The following is a 16484-nucleotide window of genomic DNA, read 5'->3' as shown; positions in this document are numbered from 1 at the left end:
TTGGTTCTGATAATGTCTGCATAAGGCTTTGATGGAGCATCTCACTTTGCCAGGATTTAACTCTAGCCCCCATCTTTCAGCATCTAAAATCTCTGGCTGAACTTTAACAGAGTATACATACTAATCATAGCCTCTTGTTCAATGCTGAGCTTCATCCTCAAGTCTTCCTTCCTCCTCTTGATTCACATCCAGTTAAATCACCAGTCCCTGCTGATTTTACCTCCAAAATTTCTCTGGAATCTAACCATTTCTTTTACACAGTCACTTGCCTAAGTCTTGTTACCACCATTTCTGACCTGGATTACTACAATAGCCTCCAACTTGGTCCTTCCTCCTCCAATACAATTTCTTTATTTTCTTTTTAAAAAATTTTTAATGTTTATTTAAATTTAACAAATTTTAAACTTTTTAGTTGTTTATTTATTTTTGAGAGAGAGAGAGGGAGTGTGAGCAGGAGAAGGAGACACAGAATACAAAACAGGCTCCAGGCTCTGAGCTGTCAGCACAGAGCCCCAAGCAGGGCTCAAACCCACAAAGGGTGAGATCATGACCTGAGCCCAAGTCAGAGACTCAACCTCAACCGACTAAGTCCCCCAGGCGCCCCTCCTCCAACCCACTTTCCATACAACAGCCAGCGTGAGTGGCCTTTCTACCTTATAAACCTGATCATGTGAACCCCTTAACAAAGGATTGCTATTCACTGGCTCCAAACTGCCTTAGGATAAGTCCAAAAGCTTAAACATGGCTTACCACCTCCTTTATGACCTGGCTCTGTCCTACTTTTCTATTTTGACGTCCTATTTATCTCTTCCCCTCACTCTAACGTGCTAGTCACACCGAACTACTCCTTTCAGTTTCCCAAACATTACAGCTTTCTTTTTTTTTTTTTAATTTTTTTTTTTTTTTCAACGTTTATTTATTTTTGGGACAGAGAGAGACAGAGCATGAACGGGGGAGGGACAGAGAGAGAGGGAGACACAGAATCGGAAACAGGCTCGAGTTCGAGGCGGGGCTCGAACTCACGGACCGTGAGATCGTGACCTGGCTGAAGTCGGACGCTTAACCGACTGCGCCACCCAGGCGCCCCCCAAACATTACAGCTTTCTAGACCACACATCTCTGAACGTACTGTATCCTCTTCCTAAAATGTTCTGTGTCTCCCTTTCCCATCACTACTACCTCCCCTCCCCACTGGCTAAGTCCTACCATCCTTCAGGTTTCAGTTTGTGTATCACCTCCTCCAGGAAGCCTTCCTAGATCCTTTTCTCAGGTTCTCCTAGAAGTCTTCCCGGGTGTGGATTATACTGCTCTCCTCTCAGCACCCTATGCTTATTCCCTTCGTGGCTCTTAGAACTTTAAACCATAACTGCCAATTTTTATGTCTGTTGTCTAGAATAGTATGTGAGCTTCTCAAGGGGCTGGGCTTATGCCTCATTCATCTCATTGGGGTTCCAACAATTAGCACAGTGCCTGGCACAAAGAAAATACTCAACAAGAATTTGGTTAACGGGCTGGGGATCTATTGCAAAGGGGCAAGAAGAAACTTTCTGTTCTATATTTTAATTGGGGTAGTGGTTATACAGGTGTGTTTATTTGTCAAAACTAATCAAATTATGCTCTTAAAGTGTTTTTTATTTTATGTATGTAAATTATACATTTGCATGTATAATGTAAATGTATAAGGGTGGAGGGGCGCCTGGGTGGCTCAGTTGGTTAAGCATCCGACTGTTAATTTCGGGTCAGGTCATGATCTCATGGTTTGTGGAATCAAGCCCTGAGTTGGGAATTCTCGCTCTTGAGATTCTCTCTCTCCCGCTCTTTCTGCACCTCCTCCACTCAGGTGCATGTGTGCACGCACCCTCTCTAATAAAATTTTTAAAAATGGGTGAATGGTAGCATTTTCACAGTCAGAGTTAACACTATCCTTTTATCATCCAGGTCTCCAAACTCCTACCCTTCTCTTGCCCTCCACATTCTGACAATTATGAATTCCTATTACAACCTCCTTCCAGGAGCTATCAAAACGCATTCTTCCCTCTTCAATTCTCTGCTCTAACCTCAGCCCCATCCCCTCAGCCCTAAATTATTACAATATTATCTGCAGTCCCTGTTTCTCGTCTCTCCTTGTTCCACCTGCCCCCATTTTCCACTAAGGTGAAATCTTATAAAAATACTACTTTGCTTACACCGCATCTCTGCTCATGAGCCTATAATGGTTTCTTACTGTCCTTAACAAGATTTATTCAGTGCTGAGTAAATGCCATGCAGTATGCTAAGTATATTAATATGTCTCAGTTTCTTTATCAGCTCAGTGAAATAGATGCTATTATCACTCCCATTTTATGGATGAGAAAATGTGAGCTCATAAAAACTGGTCTAAGAACACACTGCTGATTAGGTGGTGAAATTGAGATTTGAAACCAGGTCAACTTTCTTTCTTTTAGAGCAGTTTTCAATTCTTTTGTGTTTGTTGCAAACATTAGCAGAACTCCCCTTTAAAAAGAAGTCTTACCTAGAATCTCATATAAGATTGATAAAAAGCAGAATTGACTTAACTAGCACCGGGTAAAAAGCCTGGAGCCCAGCACCCTTCTCCCCCTGCCCCAGTTTTCCCTTTTCACTTAGCTCCTAAGATACCTTTGTTTGAAAACCTCTGTCCTACCTCATACTATCTTTGTGAACCTGACTCGCTTTTCACAGGTACTTCTTTTTTTCCCCTCAAAACCCACCAGAGCTGGATTCTTTAAGAACTGGGACTATACTCACCCCCATCAGGCTTGCTAAGTGCTGCCTGGAGAAGGACAAGTGACTTCCTCACTGACATGAAAGGCTAAGGCCTGGGCTACCACCCCAGACTTGACCCAATGTGGGCAAGAGGCAGCCATTGCTCTGGGGCAGAATTCCAGAATGTGCATGTACAGACTGTGGCTGTCTCAAACTTAAACACTGATCTTCAAGGTTTCTTTCAACCTCAAAACTTACTGCTTTTAAACCTCAAAAGTTTAAGTCTGAGGGTTACCCACAGTCTGGCCACGCCACCAGAATAACAGATCCAGACTCTGCTTTGTCCTTGCCGCCAGGCTGCTCCCCTTTTTTTCTAAGTCAATTCACACAGACTGAGGATACAGACTAACATATATAAACAGATGGGAAAGGCAGCTTAATAAGTGAATACCGAAGGGTACAAATGGGAAGGCTGGACACAAGCAGACAGTGATATCTTTGTGGACCAAAGTAAGAAATAAGCTGAATGAACAAGATCAATAATAATTTGTCCATCACACTACTTTATAGGAGAAGCGAGGGAAGTATCATCTTTTTGGCTCTGTCATGCCAATCCAAAATAGCTTTTAAGGAAAGCCATGCTAGGCAGCCTCCGGTAAGACAAAATAATCCTATCTGTGTATTTAAGGTTCTGTGATTCTTTAAAACTGTAAAGATAAACTTCATACGACCATTCATACCCCAATGAGTGGGCCACTTGAGTATCCAGCATGGGAAGAGTTGCTCTCTGGGCTGGGGAACGTCTTAAACAGGCACGTGTTCTAAAGCTGGAAGGGGGAGTCCACATCCACACAGCCATTTCCATTATTACCTTGGCTGAACCTTTGCCTACCCAAGGACTCCTGAGGCCTATGCCTAGAATCCCTCTAATTTCTCTGTACCATTCACCCAGAACTTATAGTTGTCTGGGAGAAGAAAGGGACAGCAAACAAGGTGGTTGGGCAAGGAGCCTATAGACCACTGCTTTGGGCACACCCTTACCCTCCAGTGCATATTTCATGTCTTGGGCAAAGAGCTGCCACATCACTTCTGCGCTGACTTTTCCCACATTCAACTCCTGAGGAAACCTGGATGATGGAAGAAGACACAGTCAGAGAACAAAGCAAGAGCTATTTGATTTGACTGATTCCAAAGCTAACATGCCTAATTTCTTGGAGGTCAGATTGAAGAGAGGAGAAGCCTAGGAAACAGGGCTAGGTTCAATCTGGAGAAAAGGGACCCAGGAGCCAGTGGAAGGACAAGTGGGGGCAGAGAATTCCCTCAAGTAAGGTGGGCCCAGGGGAGAGGATGCCCAGAAGGCAGGGATTTGAGACCCAGAGAAGTATTGAGTCTAGAAGGCAGGCCCAGGCTAAAGAAGATGGAGGAGAAAGTGCGAGGGGGTGGACGTAGAAAGCCCACTTTATTCACAGTGGACAGACACATACACACATGGTCTCTGGATCCCCTAGGACTCCTATGGCAGCCATTCCCAGGGGCCTCTCACTCCAGGGAGGCTGGCTCAGTCTGGGCAGGGCCCCCCATTATGTTTCCACACCTGTCTCCAGAAACAGTTACTCAGACAGATACAAGGGACAGAGGGACAGACGGATGTACAGGAGGAAGAGGTGGCACTGCAAACACACAGAGATAGGAAAGAAAGAGGCTGTTAGACAGATGGACAAGCCAACCACCAACCACACAGGGCCAAGTGGGTTGATACGCACTGGTTCAGAATGAGTGTGTAGGAATTCTTATCTTCCTCTATGATTGACACAATGAGTGTGATGAGTTTGGGCCAAAAATCCAGGTTCCGAATGCTGGGTCCTTGTTCCTCTGGAGGTAGCTCCTGTTTCTTGTTGCAGGGGAGACGGTGAGAATCAGAGTAGAATGTGCAGAATGTCTCCAATCTTCCTCTTTCTCTTCCCTCCCCACACCCCTCTTCTAGAATCAGGTACCCTTCCTCTTCTAAGCCTGTCTTCCACAAGACTGCCCATGTTCTGTCAGAGGGGTGACTGTTGGGAGGTCCTTATACACAAAGAGTCCATCCCAGAGAACTTCTCCAGCTCCAGGGCACTGATGTGATAAGCTTGGTCAGTCTAAAGGACATAAGGATGCCTGTCCCCATTCTTCATTCTCTCAGTAGCTATGAGTATGGTGACTCTTTGGCCAAAGTAAGTTGCCCCTCCAGCCTTACTAAATAGGTCTAGTTCAACATGACCCCCTTTGGCAGTCTCCTCTGACACCTTCCCTACATCATCACACACACGTACACATTACAAGCTCTGAGAAGCTCCTTTAAGTTCTGCAGGAGCTACTGAACAGACCTAGTATGAAAGTGGGTCTAACCTTCAGGGGGTTAAGGACTTCCCTTAACCTCATGAATGCTATTAGGAGGACGAACTGTATCTAGGAAGCTCTTCTCCTAGCAGTATAAGAAAAGGTCTTGGGGAACCAAGAATACTCAATGGGGATAAGACACTCTCTCCAATAAATGCTGTTAGGATAAATGGATATTCAGATGCAAAAGAATGAAACTGGACCCCTATCTTCTACCACTCAACAAGAGTTAACTCAAAATGGATTAAGGACTTAAATATAAGACTTGAAACCATAAAACTCCCAGAAGAAAACATAAGGAAAAAGTTCCTTGACAATGGTCTTGGCAATGAATTTTTGGGTATGACACCAAAAGTACAAACATCAAAAGCAAAAATCAACAACTGGAGGGGTGCCTAGGTGGCTCAGTCAGTTAAGCATCTGATCTTGATTTTGGCTTAGATCATGATCTCAAGATTCATGAGAAAAGGGACCCAGGAACCAGTGGAAGGACTGGCTGCCAGCACAGAGGCTGCTTGGGATTCTCTCTGCCCCTCTCTCTCTCTCTCTGCCCCTCCCCCCACTTGCTCTCTTTCTCAAAATAAACAAACTTTAAAAAATATAAATAAAATATATATTTTTTTAAAAAATCAACAAAAGGGACTACATCAAACTGAAATGTTCTGTAGAGCAAAAGAAACAAAATGCAACGGCAACCTATAGAACGAGAGAAAATATTTGTAAACCATATATCTGATATAGAATTAATACCCAAAATATAAAGAATTCATATAATTCATCAATAGCAAAAAAGCAATCTGATTAAAAATAGGTAGAAGACTTGAATAGGCATTTCTCCAAAGAAGACATACAAATGCCCAGCAAGTAGAAGAAGAAGTATTCAATATCACTAAACATCTCGGAAATGCAAATAAAACTACAAAGAGATGTCACCTCATACCTGTTACAATGAATATCACCAAAAAGAGATAACAAATGCTGGCCAAGATATGGAGAAAAGGGAATCCTGGTGTACTGTTGGCAGGAATGTAAACTGGTATAGGCACTATGGAAAACCGTTTGGAGTTTCCTCAAAAAAGGAAAAAGAAAACTACTCTATGATCCAGCAATCCCACTTCTATGTATATATTCAAAGGAAATGAAATGACTATCTCAAAGAGATATCTGTACCTCCATGTTTATCGTAGCATCATTCACAATAGCCAAGACATGGAAACAAACTAAGTGTCCATCAGCGGATGAATAAAGAAAATGTGCGGGGTGCCTGGGTGGCTCAGTCAGTTAAGTGTCCAACTCTTGGTTTTGGCTGTCATTTTCCCACAGTTTTGTGAATTTGAGCCCCACATTGAGTCTCTGCTTGGGATTTCTGTCTCCGTCTCTCTCTGCCCTTTCCATCCTCGGGCTGTCTCTGTCTCTCTCAAAATAAACAAATTTTTTTAAAAGTTAAAAAAATGTGGTATGTAACTATAATGGATTATTACTCCGCCATAAAAAAGGAAATCCCAGGAGCACCTGGGTGGCTCAGTCAGTTGAGCATCTGACTTCAGCTCAGGTCATGATCTCACAGCTCATGAGTTCAAGCCCCACATTGCCCTTTCTGCTGTCAGCGCGGAGCCCACTTCGGATCCTCTGTCCCCTTCTTTCTCTACCCTTCCCCTGCTTGCATGATCTCTCTCAGAAATAAACATTTAAAAAATTTAGAAAAAAAGTAAATCCTGTCATGTGCAACAACATGATGGATCTTGAGGACATTATGCTAAATAAGTCAGACAGAGAAAGACAAATACTATATAACCTCACTTATATGTAAAATCTAAAAACATCCAACCCATAGAAACAGAGTTAGAATAGTGTTTGGCAGGAGATGAGGGGTAGGGGAAATGGGGAGATGGTGGTCAATGGACACAAACTTTTAGTTAAGATGAGTAAGTTCTGGCGATCTAAGGTACATACAGCACGGTTGACTACAGCTAACAATACTGTACTACATGGAAAGATGCTATGAAGAGTAGAGCTTTAATGTTCTTACCATAACCACAACAAAAAAATGACAATTATGTGAGGTGAAGGCCTGAGTTAAACATTTCATGATATACACTTGTATCAAATCATCACATTGCACATCTTAACCTACACAATGTTATACGTCAATTATACCCCAGTAAAGCTGGGGGACAAAAAAGGACTGGATTGGGAAGAAGTAAAGAAATACAATGGTGAATTTCAGCAAAGGAGAAGCAACTCTACATTCAGACCACAGACAGGACAAGTAGGGGTCACCACACAGAGGCTGGAATGGACATTTATCTTCCACTGGGACAAAAGCAAAGTTGAAACCACCCAAAAGAACAGGGATAGGACTTTTATGTGGGATGCCATATGTCATCACAGTCTCCACAATCCTTAATAAGGGTGCATTATCAGGAAGTTAATAGAAACCAGGACAGAACTCACAGAATATGTGGATTCTGCCTGCTTAATATCACTTAAATATATCTCTTCCTTGAACTCTTTCTGCCGCTACCCTATTGGTATCATTCAAACATCTCCTAACTAGTCCTTCTTCCACGCAGCTGTTAGTGATCTTCCTGCAAGGAGAATCTCTTTGTATGACTCCTCTGCCCTTCAATGACCTTCAGTCAAGGCCTTCAATAAATTTCAATTCCACAGTTTGACACAAAAGGCCTTCAGAATATGACCTCTCTCTCAACCCCACACCTCACCAATCCCTTGCAGCCATCACCACCCCCACTACCACCACTTATTTAGTGGTTATTAGGTGCAAGACACCCTGCTAAGGACTCTACACGCATTGTCTCATTTAATCCTCATAACAACTCCACTGGGTAGAAATTATCACCTTCATTTTACAGAAGAGGAGACTGAAAGCAGTGACGTTATATGACTTGCCCAAGGTCATGTGGCTATAAACAGTAGAACCAAGATCTGATCCCAGAGAGTTGAACTCCAAAGCCTGACACTGTAAGTACCCTAATTAAATTGCTTATATTTCTTCAAATTAACACACTCATTCACAATTCTGTGTCTCTAAACATTCTATTACCTCTATATGGTATCCTTCTCTTCCCCAACCCCTTTCATTAGCCAACTCCTACTCATCCCTCAAAATTCAGGTTGAGCTTTACCTTTTCTGAAAGGTTTTCCTTGATACCCCTGGTCTGATTAGATGCCTCTCTTTTGGATTCCCAGAACACCCTCTATGAACTTTGGTATAGATGTAATAGGCAACTACAACTACAATGAAATGCAGTAATAATAAATTTTAAAAACCCAATATATCCAGTAATTTGCACCCTCCCCCACCTTCACCAAACAATGAGCTTGCCAAAAACAGAGATGTGTCTTAATCAACTTTAAATCACTACATGTTCAGTTTGTTAAGGGAATAGATGGATGAATGAGCCAATGACTTAAGGTGAATAGAAGGAAATAAAAAAAGATACCAATGGTTTACTTCAGTGTAAATAATGAATAATGAGAAAATGATAATGAAAAAAAGTAAAAAAAAACAGCAAAATTCAAAGGCTAAATAAAGTGCCTGAATGGTTTATAAGCTCTCTTTCAAAAAAAAAAAAAAAAAAAAAGTATTTATTTATTTATTTTAGTCTTTATTTTTGAGAGGGAGAGAGAGCATGAGCAGGGGAGGAGCAGAGAGAGAAGGAGACACAGAATTCGAAGCAGGCTCCAGGCTCTGAGCTGTCAGCACAGAGCCTGATGTGGGGCTCGAACTCACAAACCATGAGATCATGACCTGAGCCGAAGTCTGATGCCCAATTGACTGAGCCACTCAGGCACCCCGCTCTCTTTCAAAGTCCAGGTACATCTCATGTTAGGGAATAGGGACTAAATATTCAGATAGACCCCTGCATAGTTGAAAAATCAAAGCTGAGAACAGTGTCTTCCCCAACCAAGGTGAACCCATAGATGGATGACAGAGTGTGGCAAGTTGAACAACGGCCCCAGGAAAACCTCCCATGAACTTCAGAACCAATGGGAGGTTTTACAAACCTTAAAAGAAGGAAGCCTTAAAGATAGAGTTGGCACAAAAAGTACCCTTAGGAATGGGAGGAGGCAGTGTGAACAAGATTTTAGTCTTGACTGAGGTGCTCCTAGGAAAATTACAAATTGGATGTATTCACCAATGGGTAAACGTCCAAGAGATTTAGGCTGTCCTCCCATCATTTGTTGTCCAAATCCTACTGCCTCTTAAGGTCTATGTCAAATGCCCTTATTCTATGTAGTACCCAGTACCTGATCAAGAGTGACTTCTTCCTTCTTTGAATCCTGCAATTTCATTCTTTTTTCAAGGCATTTCTAACAGACTTCTTTGATTAGAATTATATATATGCTTATGAACTGAGAACTAATTGAAGCAGCACTATGCTTTCCTCAGACCTGGCTTATTCAATACATACTTGTTGGACTAAAGGGAATCTGTTTTGCAAATGTGTGGTCTGCAGAGTTATTAAGACAGAAGCTGTAATTGAGTAACTAGACCCAAAAAGAAGCCCTGGCTGTGAAATGAGGAAAAAAAGATACTATTGAAAGGATCTAGAAAAATGTACGCAGTCACCAGGTACTAGGTTAGGATGTCAGTATAAAACAGGTGAAACAGCTCAGCCTCACAGAAGGATAGAGTTGGCATTTGACAGTCAGCTGATGAATATATCTCAGAAGACCATGCAGGGCAGGGAGAAGTGGTCAGAGGTAAAAAACTTCCATCAGCCTGTAGTTCAGAGAGACAGTTATGGATCTCAGAAGAAGGCAGTCTCGAACAAATTAAGCTTGGAGGAGCAAAAAAGATTCTGAGATGGACTGAGAATTCACTAACTCACCCCCTAAAATTGCTCAAATTTTGGTCACTTACTTTAGTACCAAACTAAAACTTAACCGTTGCCACTTCTGTTCAACTCAGTTATGTCACATCTTGTCCAATGGTCCCTATCAATCCACAAATGTCTCATATGGTCTAGAAGGCCCTTACTCTACACTTTATTCAACCTCAAGAACATCAAGGACTTTGTCCTGACCAACTTTCCATCATAACCATGGTATAGGAAAAGCAAGGATCTAAGAGCCACTGCCAACTGGTCCCACCTGATCCTGAACCTCTTACCAGCTGGTACTGGTGACTGTACAAGTCATGGCAGTTGTTGAAGATATACTCATATGTGGAGTTCAAACAGGCCTTCACACAATCTTTTACCACCTGGCTGGCTCTTGGAGGACTCTGCAGTTCTTGCACCTGCCAATTAATAAAAGAAATATGGGTCCATGGTCCTGCTCACCTGTGCAGGATCTCCTCCTAGAACTCCCCTCAAACTATTCCAGATCCCATCATCCCTCAAAGAGTCCCTGGACCTTGCCCAAGGATGAAATTGCTAGGATAGCTGATTGGGAGAACTGCCCATCCCATCTCTGTTGATCCATGGTCTTCTCAGATGTAACTCAGGGAAAGGTGTATGGAAATGTGGGCTTAGAGGTGACGAATACTATAGCTTCAGATTATACCCAGTGATTCTTATTCTCCATGTTCCTGTGGCCAGGTCCCCAGCCCATCACCATCCCACGCAGTTCATCTTTTACCTTCATTCTGAAGAAAGTAATGCTGGTCAGCAAATCCACTGTTGACTTCAAGTCCTGAAGCCGCTCAGGGCTTCCAGCAGGGAAATTATTCTGTTGCAAATCAAGCAAATTTAAGAAAGGAACAGAGAAATATGAAAGCCTTCCCTGCCAAAAGCAATGAAATCAAAAGCTTCCTTATCTGCTACCCACTGGGATTTTCCCCAGCTGAGCTGAACAAAAATCTATAAAACTACAGGTTTCCCTCTCTTTTCTACTGACAGGCCCTTGCCAAAAGCAGGGGTTAATAATCCCCACCCCAGAAAGCAGCACTTCCTACACCAACCCTACTTCCCATGCAATGTGTGAGCATTTGCACAAGTGAACACACAGACACACAGACACACACACACAACTTATATACACGCATTTTTCTTGGGTGAAGATTCTTACACCCAAACAGTGAGTTCTTCAAAAGTTATAATCTAACTGTATATTCTGCAATATAAGTGGAGCCACACTACAGACCAGACTGAGATCGAGGATGTGTATGTTCTGTGCAAGGGACCCCAGCTAGTCCACATTCCAGAGCCAGAAGATGGCAGAGTTCTGAGCAGAACTGCTTTTGGAGTGAGTTCCTTAGGACCTTCCCACCATGCCTCACTTCATTCCCCTTGGCATGAGTTTTAGGAGGAAGCTGCCAAGAAGAGCTGAAGGGAGATGTTGAGCCACTCTCCATTTTAAGGATTGCTTTTTTAAACTCCAAATGGCTACTTATATGCCAAATATAAGATATACAGTCAACTTTCCATTATTCATGCAAATGGAGGACACTGAAATTGCAAGATAATTAAAACTCCACTTCTTTTTGACTTTGAGGTTATTTTTATACTTACTTTTTAACGTGGGTATATTGTCTGTTCTGGAAATTTACGACACTTTAAAGCAAGTAATGAAGCCATTCTAAGAAGATCTAACTTAGGAAGAATTGGGAAACTGCCCATTTTCCTGTCCTGCCCTGTCCCAGGTACTCACCCTCCTAGTACATCTATTTCCTCCCTCCATCCTAGGAATGGATATGACCCCTGCTACAAATTACTTGCCCAAGCCAAGCTACTCATACCTCCCTTGAAAAAGAAGGGGAGTATGGAAAAATACAAAAAAGAAACGTTAAGTATCTAATTCTTAAAGGGGCATTTCTGGAAGAGATTATCCTCAGGAGACTCCCTAATGAGAATGTCATCAGTAGTTGGATGGAGTGACATCAGTGGGGTTGGAAAGCCAACTATCTGTACAAAATTAGCCACACCTGCTGCTATTTACACACTGCATGCTCCTTGGAGTTTGAAGAACCACAGATGTCAGTGGCATTGGCCATGTACGTACATGTGATGACATGGACCAATTTTCCTTGCCTTCAATATTTATAGCCAAGATTGGACTATAGTCTCTCTAGAAAGAGCTTAGTATTATCTGTTATCCCACCTCACAGTCATGTCTTCACTCACCCTGTAGGTAGAGAGGTCAATTCTCAGTGAGTTGTGCAGCTGGTCCAGTAGTTTTACAAATCTCTCTTTCTAAGGGTAGGATACAAATAACAGGGAAGAGAGAAATAATCTGAGTTCCTTAGACTGTAGCAGAAACAGAACCATCTCTGGCTGAGGAGGAGACGTTGGTTTGGGGACACATCCTATCTCATCCCTGCCCAGCAGAAGAACAACCAATATAAGGGAAAAGTGAGATGGGTGGCTTGTGTTCCATCTCTTAGCAGCTGTGTCTCAAATGAGATCTTCTCACACTGGCAAGGGGACAGGAAGCCCCTGGGAGAGGAAACAGCTCTTTCTATGTAAGAGTCAAAAGGAGATGATCCATGCCACTCCGTTCCTTTGGGACTCTAACTCTTCTTATTCAAATAAAAGGAAACTTGAAACAATTCTCTTATTTGTTCCTGAGTCTATGGTCTCCTAACTTACCTTGGGGCAGCTCAAAAACAGTTAAGTAGCCAGAGTCTAGCAGTAATGATAAGAGGGAGGAATACTCATTCATTTGGAAGGTGATCAAGCAGACCTGAGAGGGCTTCTCTTTACACCACATTCCATATTGTTTTTCTTAGTTTATACTTTTTAAAATGTTAAAATAAATAACATACACCATTTTAATAGTTGATTTTTATAGAAAAGATATAATTAAATGTGGAATCACATGCCTATAGACTTGGTATAGCACTCCTAGAATTCATATATTGGTTATATTATACATCGCTAGGTCTTAAGTCAATATATAATGGGATGAGATAATGGAACACATATTTGAGTGGCTTAATCAATGCTGTTAATTCATCTATAGAAAGACTCTATTAAAATAAAAAAAGGTAGTTACTATCAAAAAACAGGGCTCAGAGAACCAGTAGATTTGGGAGTATCAGTAATGTTATTCCTAAAGAGGCAATCTTTGTGGTGGGTCAAAGAGACTTCAGTTTATATTGAACTTATGTCAGGTGATATTCTGAATAAAGATTCAACTTCTCAAGTAACTTAAAACCAGGAAAGGGCACATCCTGGATAGGGTAAACAGTCCAACACTAGAAAAGGGATAGGCTCAAGGAATATACTGGTATCATCGCTTAGAGATCAGTCTCATATGAACTTGAGTGGGAGGAGTCAGAAAGAAACTGAATAATGTTAAGAAAGGTCCACTTGTGGTCTTGCAGGACTAAGGAACACAGTGACTCAACCAAGTTCTTGGCCTAGAGAGATTCTGCGTGGCAGCCCCCCGCCCGCCCCCCATAGTGGTAATATTCCACGTTCTCTCATTTATCCATGTCTGAGGAGAGTTCATTAGTAAGTGTGCCTATCCATAATGAAATAAGGACAGTCCATTAGCATAGTCTACATACCCATAAGGAAATAAATTCATCTATCTAAGTGGCAGCTCTGGTACCTACTGTGAAAAATCAAACTTTATTAATAACAAATGAGTAGGTATGTTTTTATATCACACTCACCCCAAAGTTGGAAGCTGCAAAGCGATCAGATGCAGAGACATTGGTGGAGGCGGTTGTGTGGGCATAGTAGGCATTGATGTTGGCCAGTAAGGTGCTCATCACTGCTGGCACACCAGGACACATGTACTTGGATGACAAACATGCAAAGTGCCTGAAAAACAGTATTCTTGGCCTCAAAGACTCTTCAAGGATTGCAGCAAAAAACAAATAATCAGAAGAGCTTACTGGTGTGTATGAAGCTTCCAATCATTTTGGCATGCAAGAATCTTTGTAATTTATTCATTCAAATATACATTCAGTGAATGCCTACCATGTGCCAGGCCCTGTGCTAGGTGCTAGAATCCAAAGATGTGATAGCCTGGCAGAGAAAGCAAGAGTAAGAAAGTCAATAAGCCAAGGCATGCTCTGCAAAACTACTGTAGAAACATACAAGATCACTTAAATCAGAATGGTTGAGGGCTGGAAGGGATTAGAATAAGGCTTCTCAAAGAAGAGATGGTTGAACCAAATCTTAAAGGATTAGTAGGAAGTAATCAAATGGAGAAGTGTTCAGGCAAAGGGAAATTCCATTGCAAAGACAAATATATTCATGGCAGATTGATTCATTTGGGAAAACCTCAGTTATGGCTACTGTTCAGGTATATGATATAGGAATACCAAGAAATAAAAGAAGCATAAAATAGTTAACAGAACAGTTTACCCTCAATACTATAGTATATTTTAAAATGAAGGCACAGTATGATCAGATTAGTCTTTCAGAAAGGCCCCTTTGATGATAAATTGGAGGGCGACTCAGATAAGACTAGGATGGAAAGAGCAGTTGAAGAGTTACTATAATCATTCAGAAAAGAAGCAATGAAAGCACTAAATGGAACAGAGAAATGGTTAAGAGTACAGACTCTAGATCAAGAGTGGGTTTGAATCTCAGCTCCACTATTTACTCAGTGACTTTGGATAAATTACTTAAACTTCTCTATGCCTCAGTTTTCTTACCTGTAAAATGGGAAAAATAATGGTACCCCCTCATAAATGAGTTAAAATTCATAAAATGCTTAGAACAATGCCTGGAACATAAAGAAATGTATGAGGGAGTTGTTATTATCATTATTGTTATTGTTACTATTGCACTATAGCAATAGTGATAGATTAAAAACAATTTTAGGAGATAGAATCCAGAGGTTTTAGAATTTTGATGTTGGAAGTCAAAGGGCAGTAGTAATTAAGAAAGAAAAGTTTAAGCTGATTCCTAAATTTGTGTGGACAACTGCATTTAAAATTGTTCCATTTACTAAAATAGGGAATATAGGAAGATAGACATATTTGGTGGAGATGTTGTTGATTTGGAAGAAGGAAGCAGCTGAAAATGGATCTGAAATTCAGGAAAAGGTATGATCTGGAAAAAGAAATGGAGTCCTCAACCCAGAAGAACTGGTTAAGGTCACAGGTTTGGATGAGATCATCTAGGGAGAATGAACAGAGTAGGAATGGTAAGGAGGCCATTCTCAAACCTCATTCCTCACTGTATTTCTTCTCTCCACCTATAATGAACTTCTTGTAATTCCTTGAATGTTCTATTGTCTGCTGCATCTCAGCGCCATAGCACATGCCCTACCACAAATGCTCTTCCACCTTTCCTGTATTTCAAGACTCAGTTCAAGTGTCAACTCTTCAATGGCTTCCCTCACATGCCTCCCCTAAAAGACAGATGGTCTCATAATTCCCTGTTATTACTTCTACCATAGCACTTATCATATTATATTGTAATTGTTTGTTTACTGGTCTCTCCTTCCTACTGGACTGAGTTCCCCAAGCACAGAGGCCTCATCTTACTCCATCTTTGTGTTCTCAGCACCTAACACAATATATGACCCATAGAAGAAACTCAATAAAAATTTGTAGAATAAATGAAGCGTGTCCAGGGTAATAGTCACCTTCTGCTTACAGCTCTAGTGGCAGCCTCACCAACATACAAACAACAAACTCTTACATACTAGTATATACAAACTCTTCATAGTAGGCAAAATTTTCTGGCATAGGAGTCTTGCTCAACTCCAGACACAGCTGCTTTTTCTACAGTTTAGTGCCTTCTTCAACATCCAGGCCAATCTATGAAAGCTTGTCTATCAAACACATATACATAAGCACACATGCTGCATCTCCTCAGGCCTGTGATGTTTGGGCAAGTTTGTCCTGGTATACCCTCTCATGCCTTTTGCCCTTCTTATCTCTCAACTCTGGGGGAGACAGGTAAGTATCATCTCCCTGAATTACTGATAAATATACTCCCTTTATACATATATTTTCTTTGCCTTGGGGCATAGACCCACCTCACCTCAGCTCAGAGAGGAAAGCAACAAATCACTGCATACTACCCCACTTAAGGACCTATTTACCCTGTCAGTGTGCCTTCATTAGCCTCCCCAAGAATTAAAAGCCACTTCCCAAAGCCCCAGGGGAGCCTCACGTCATGGCCTGATATATGGACTCGATGCCATAGCGCATGGCAAATTCATCCACAATTTCTTGGGCAGTCTCATCAAAGTACACCTTCCATGCATCATCTCCTCGAGCCTCAGGAATCAGGACTCCTCCACTACCCTGAATGTCTGTGAGGTAATGGAAAAGGTTCTGCAGGAGACAGAGCAAAGGAAATAGTTAAATACATATTAAAAATAAAACCAAAATCTGGTGGTAAAGTCCAGGAGAATATGAATAGGGTTCCAAAGAAATTCTGTCAAATCATCGCTAGTTCCTTGTGTGGCCCAATAGGCCTTCACATGAGTGAAAGAGAACAAAG

The 16484-nt window shown here is 41.6% G+C and overlaps 1 protein-coding gene across 4 annotated transcripts in view; it reads right to left on the bottom strand.

Annotated features, from left to right (window-relative positions):
* UNC13B (unc-13 homolog B) overlaps positions 1 to 16484 on the bottom strand; it is a 258600-nt gene that overhangs the window by 9920 nt on the left and 232196 nt on the right. For all 4 annotated transcript variants that reach the window (XM_042914013.1, XM_042914011.1, XM_042914012.1 and 1 more), the window contains 7 exons: positions 16152 to 16315; positions 13688 to 13838; positions 12192 to 12260; positions 10708 to 10797; positions 10238 to 10366; positions 4488 to 4615; positions 3766 to 3851 (listed from right to left, as the gene is read on the bottom strand). In XM_042914013.1, the coding sequence (XP_042769947.1) occupies positions 3766 to 3851; positions 4488 to 4615; positions 10238 to 10366; positions 10708 to 10797; positions 12192 to 12260; positions 13688 to 13838; positions 16152 to 16315 (817 nt within the window). The remainder of the gene's footprint in view (positions 1 to 3765; positions 3852 to 4487; positions 4616 to 10237; positions 10367 to 10707; positions 10798 to 12191; positions 12261 to 13687; positions 13839 to 16151; positions 16316 to 16484) is intronic.

Source organism: Panthera leo, chromosome D4 (genome assembly GCF_018350215.1).
Source record: "Panthera leo isolate Ple1 chromosome D4, P.leo_Ple1_pat1.1, whole genome shotgun sequence".
NCBI classification, from domain to species: Eukaryota; Metazoa; Chordata; class Mammalia; order Carnivora; family Felidae; genus Panthera; species Panthera leo.
This window is presented reverse-complemented; position numbering and strand designations above follow the sequence as displayed.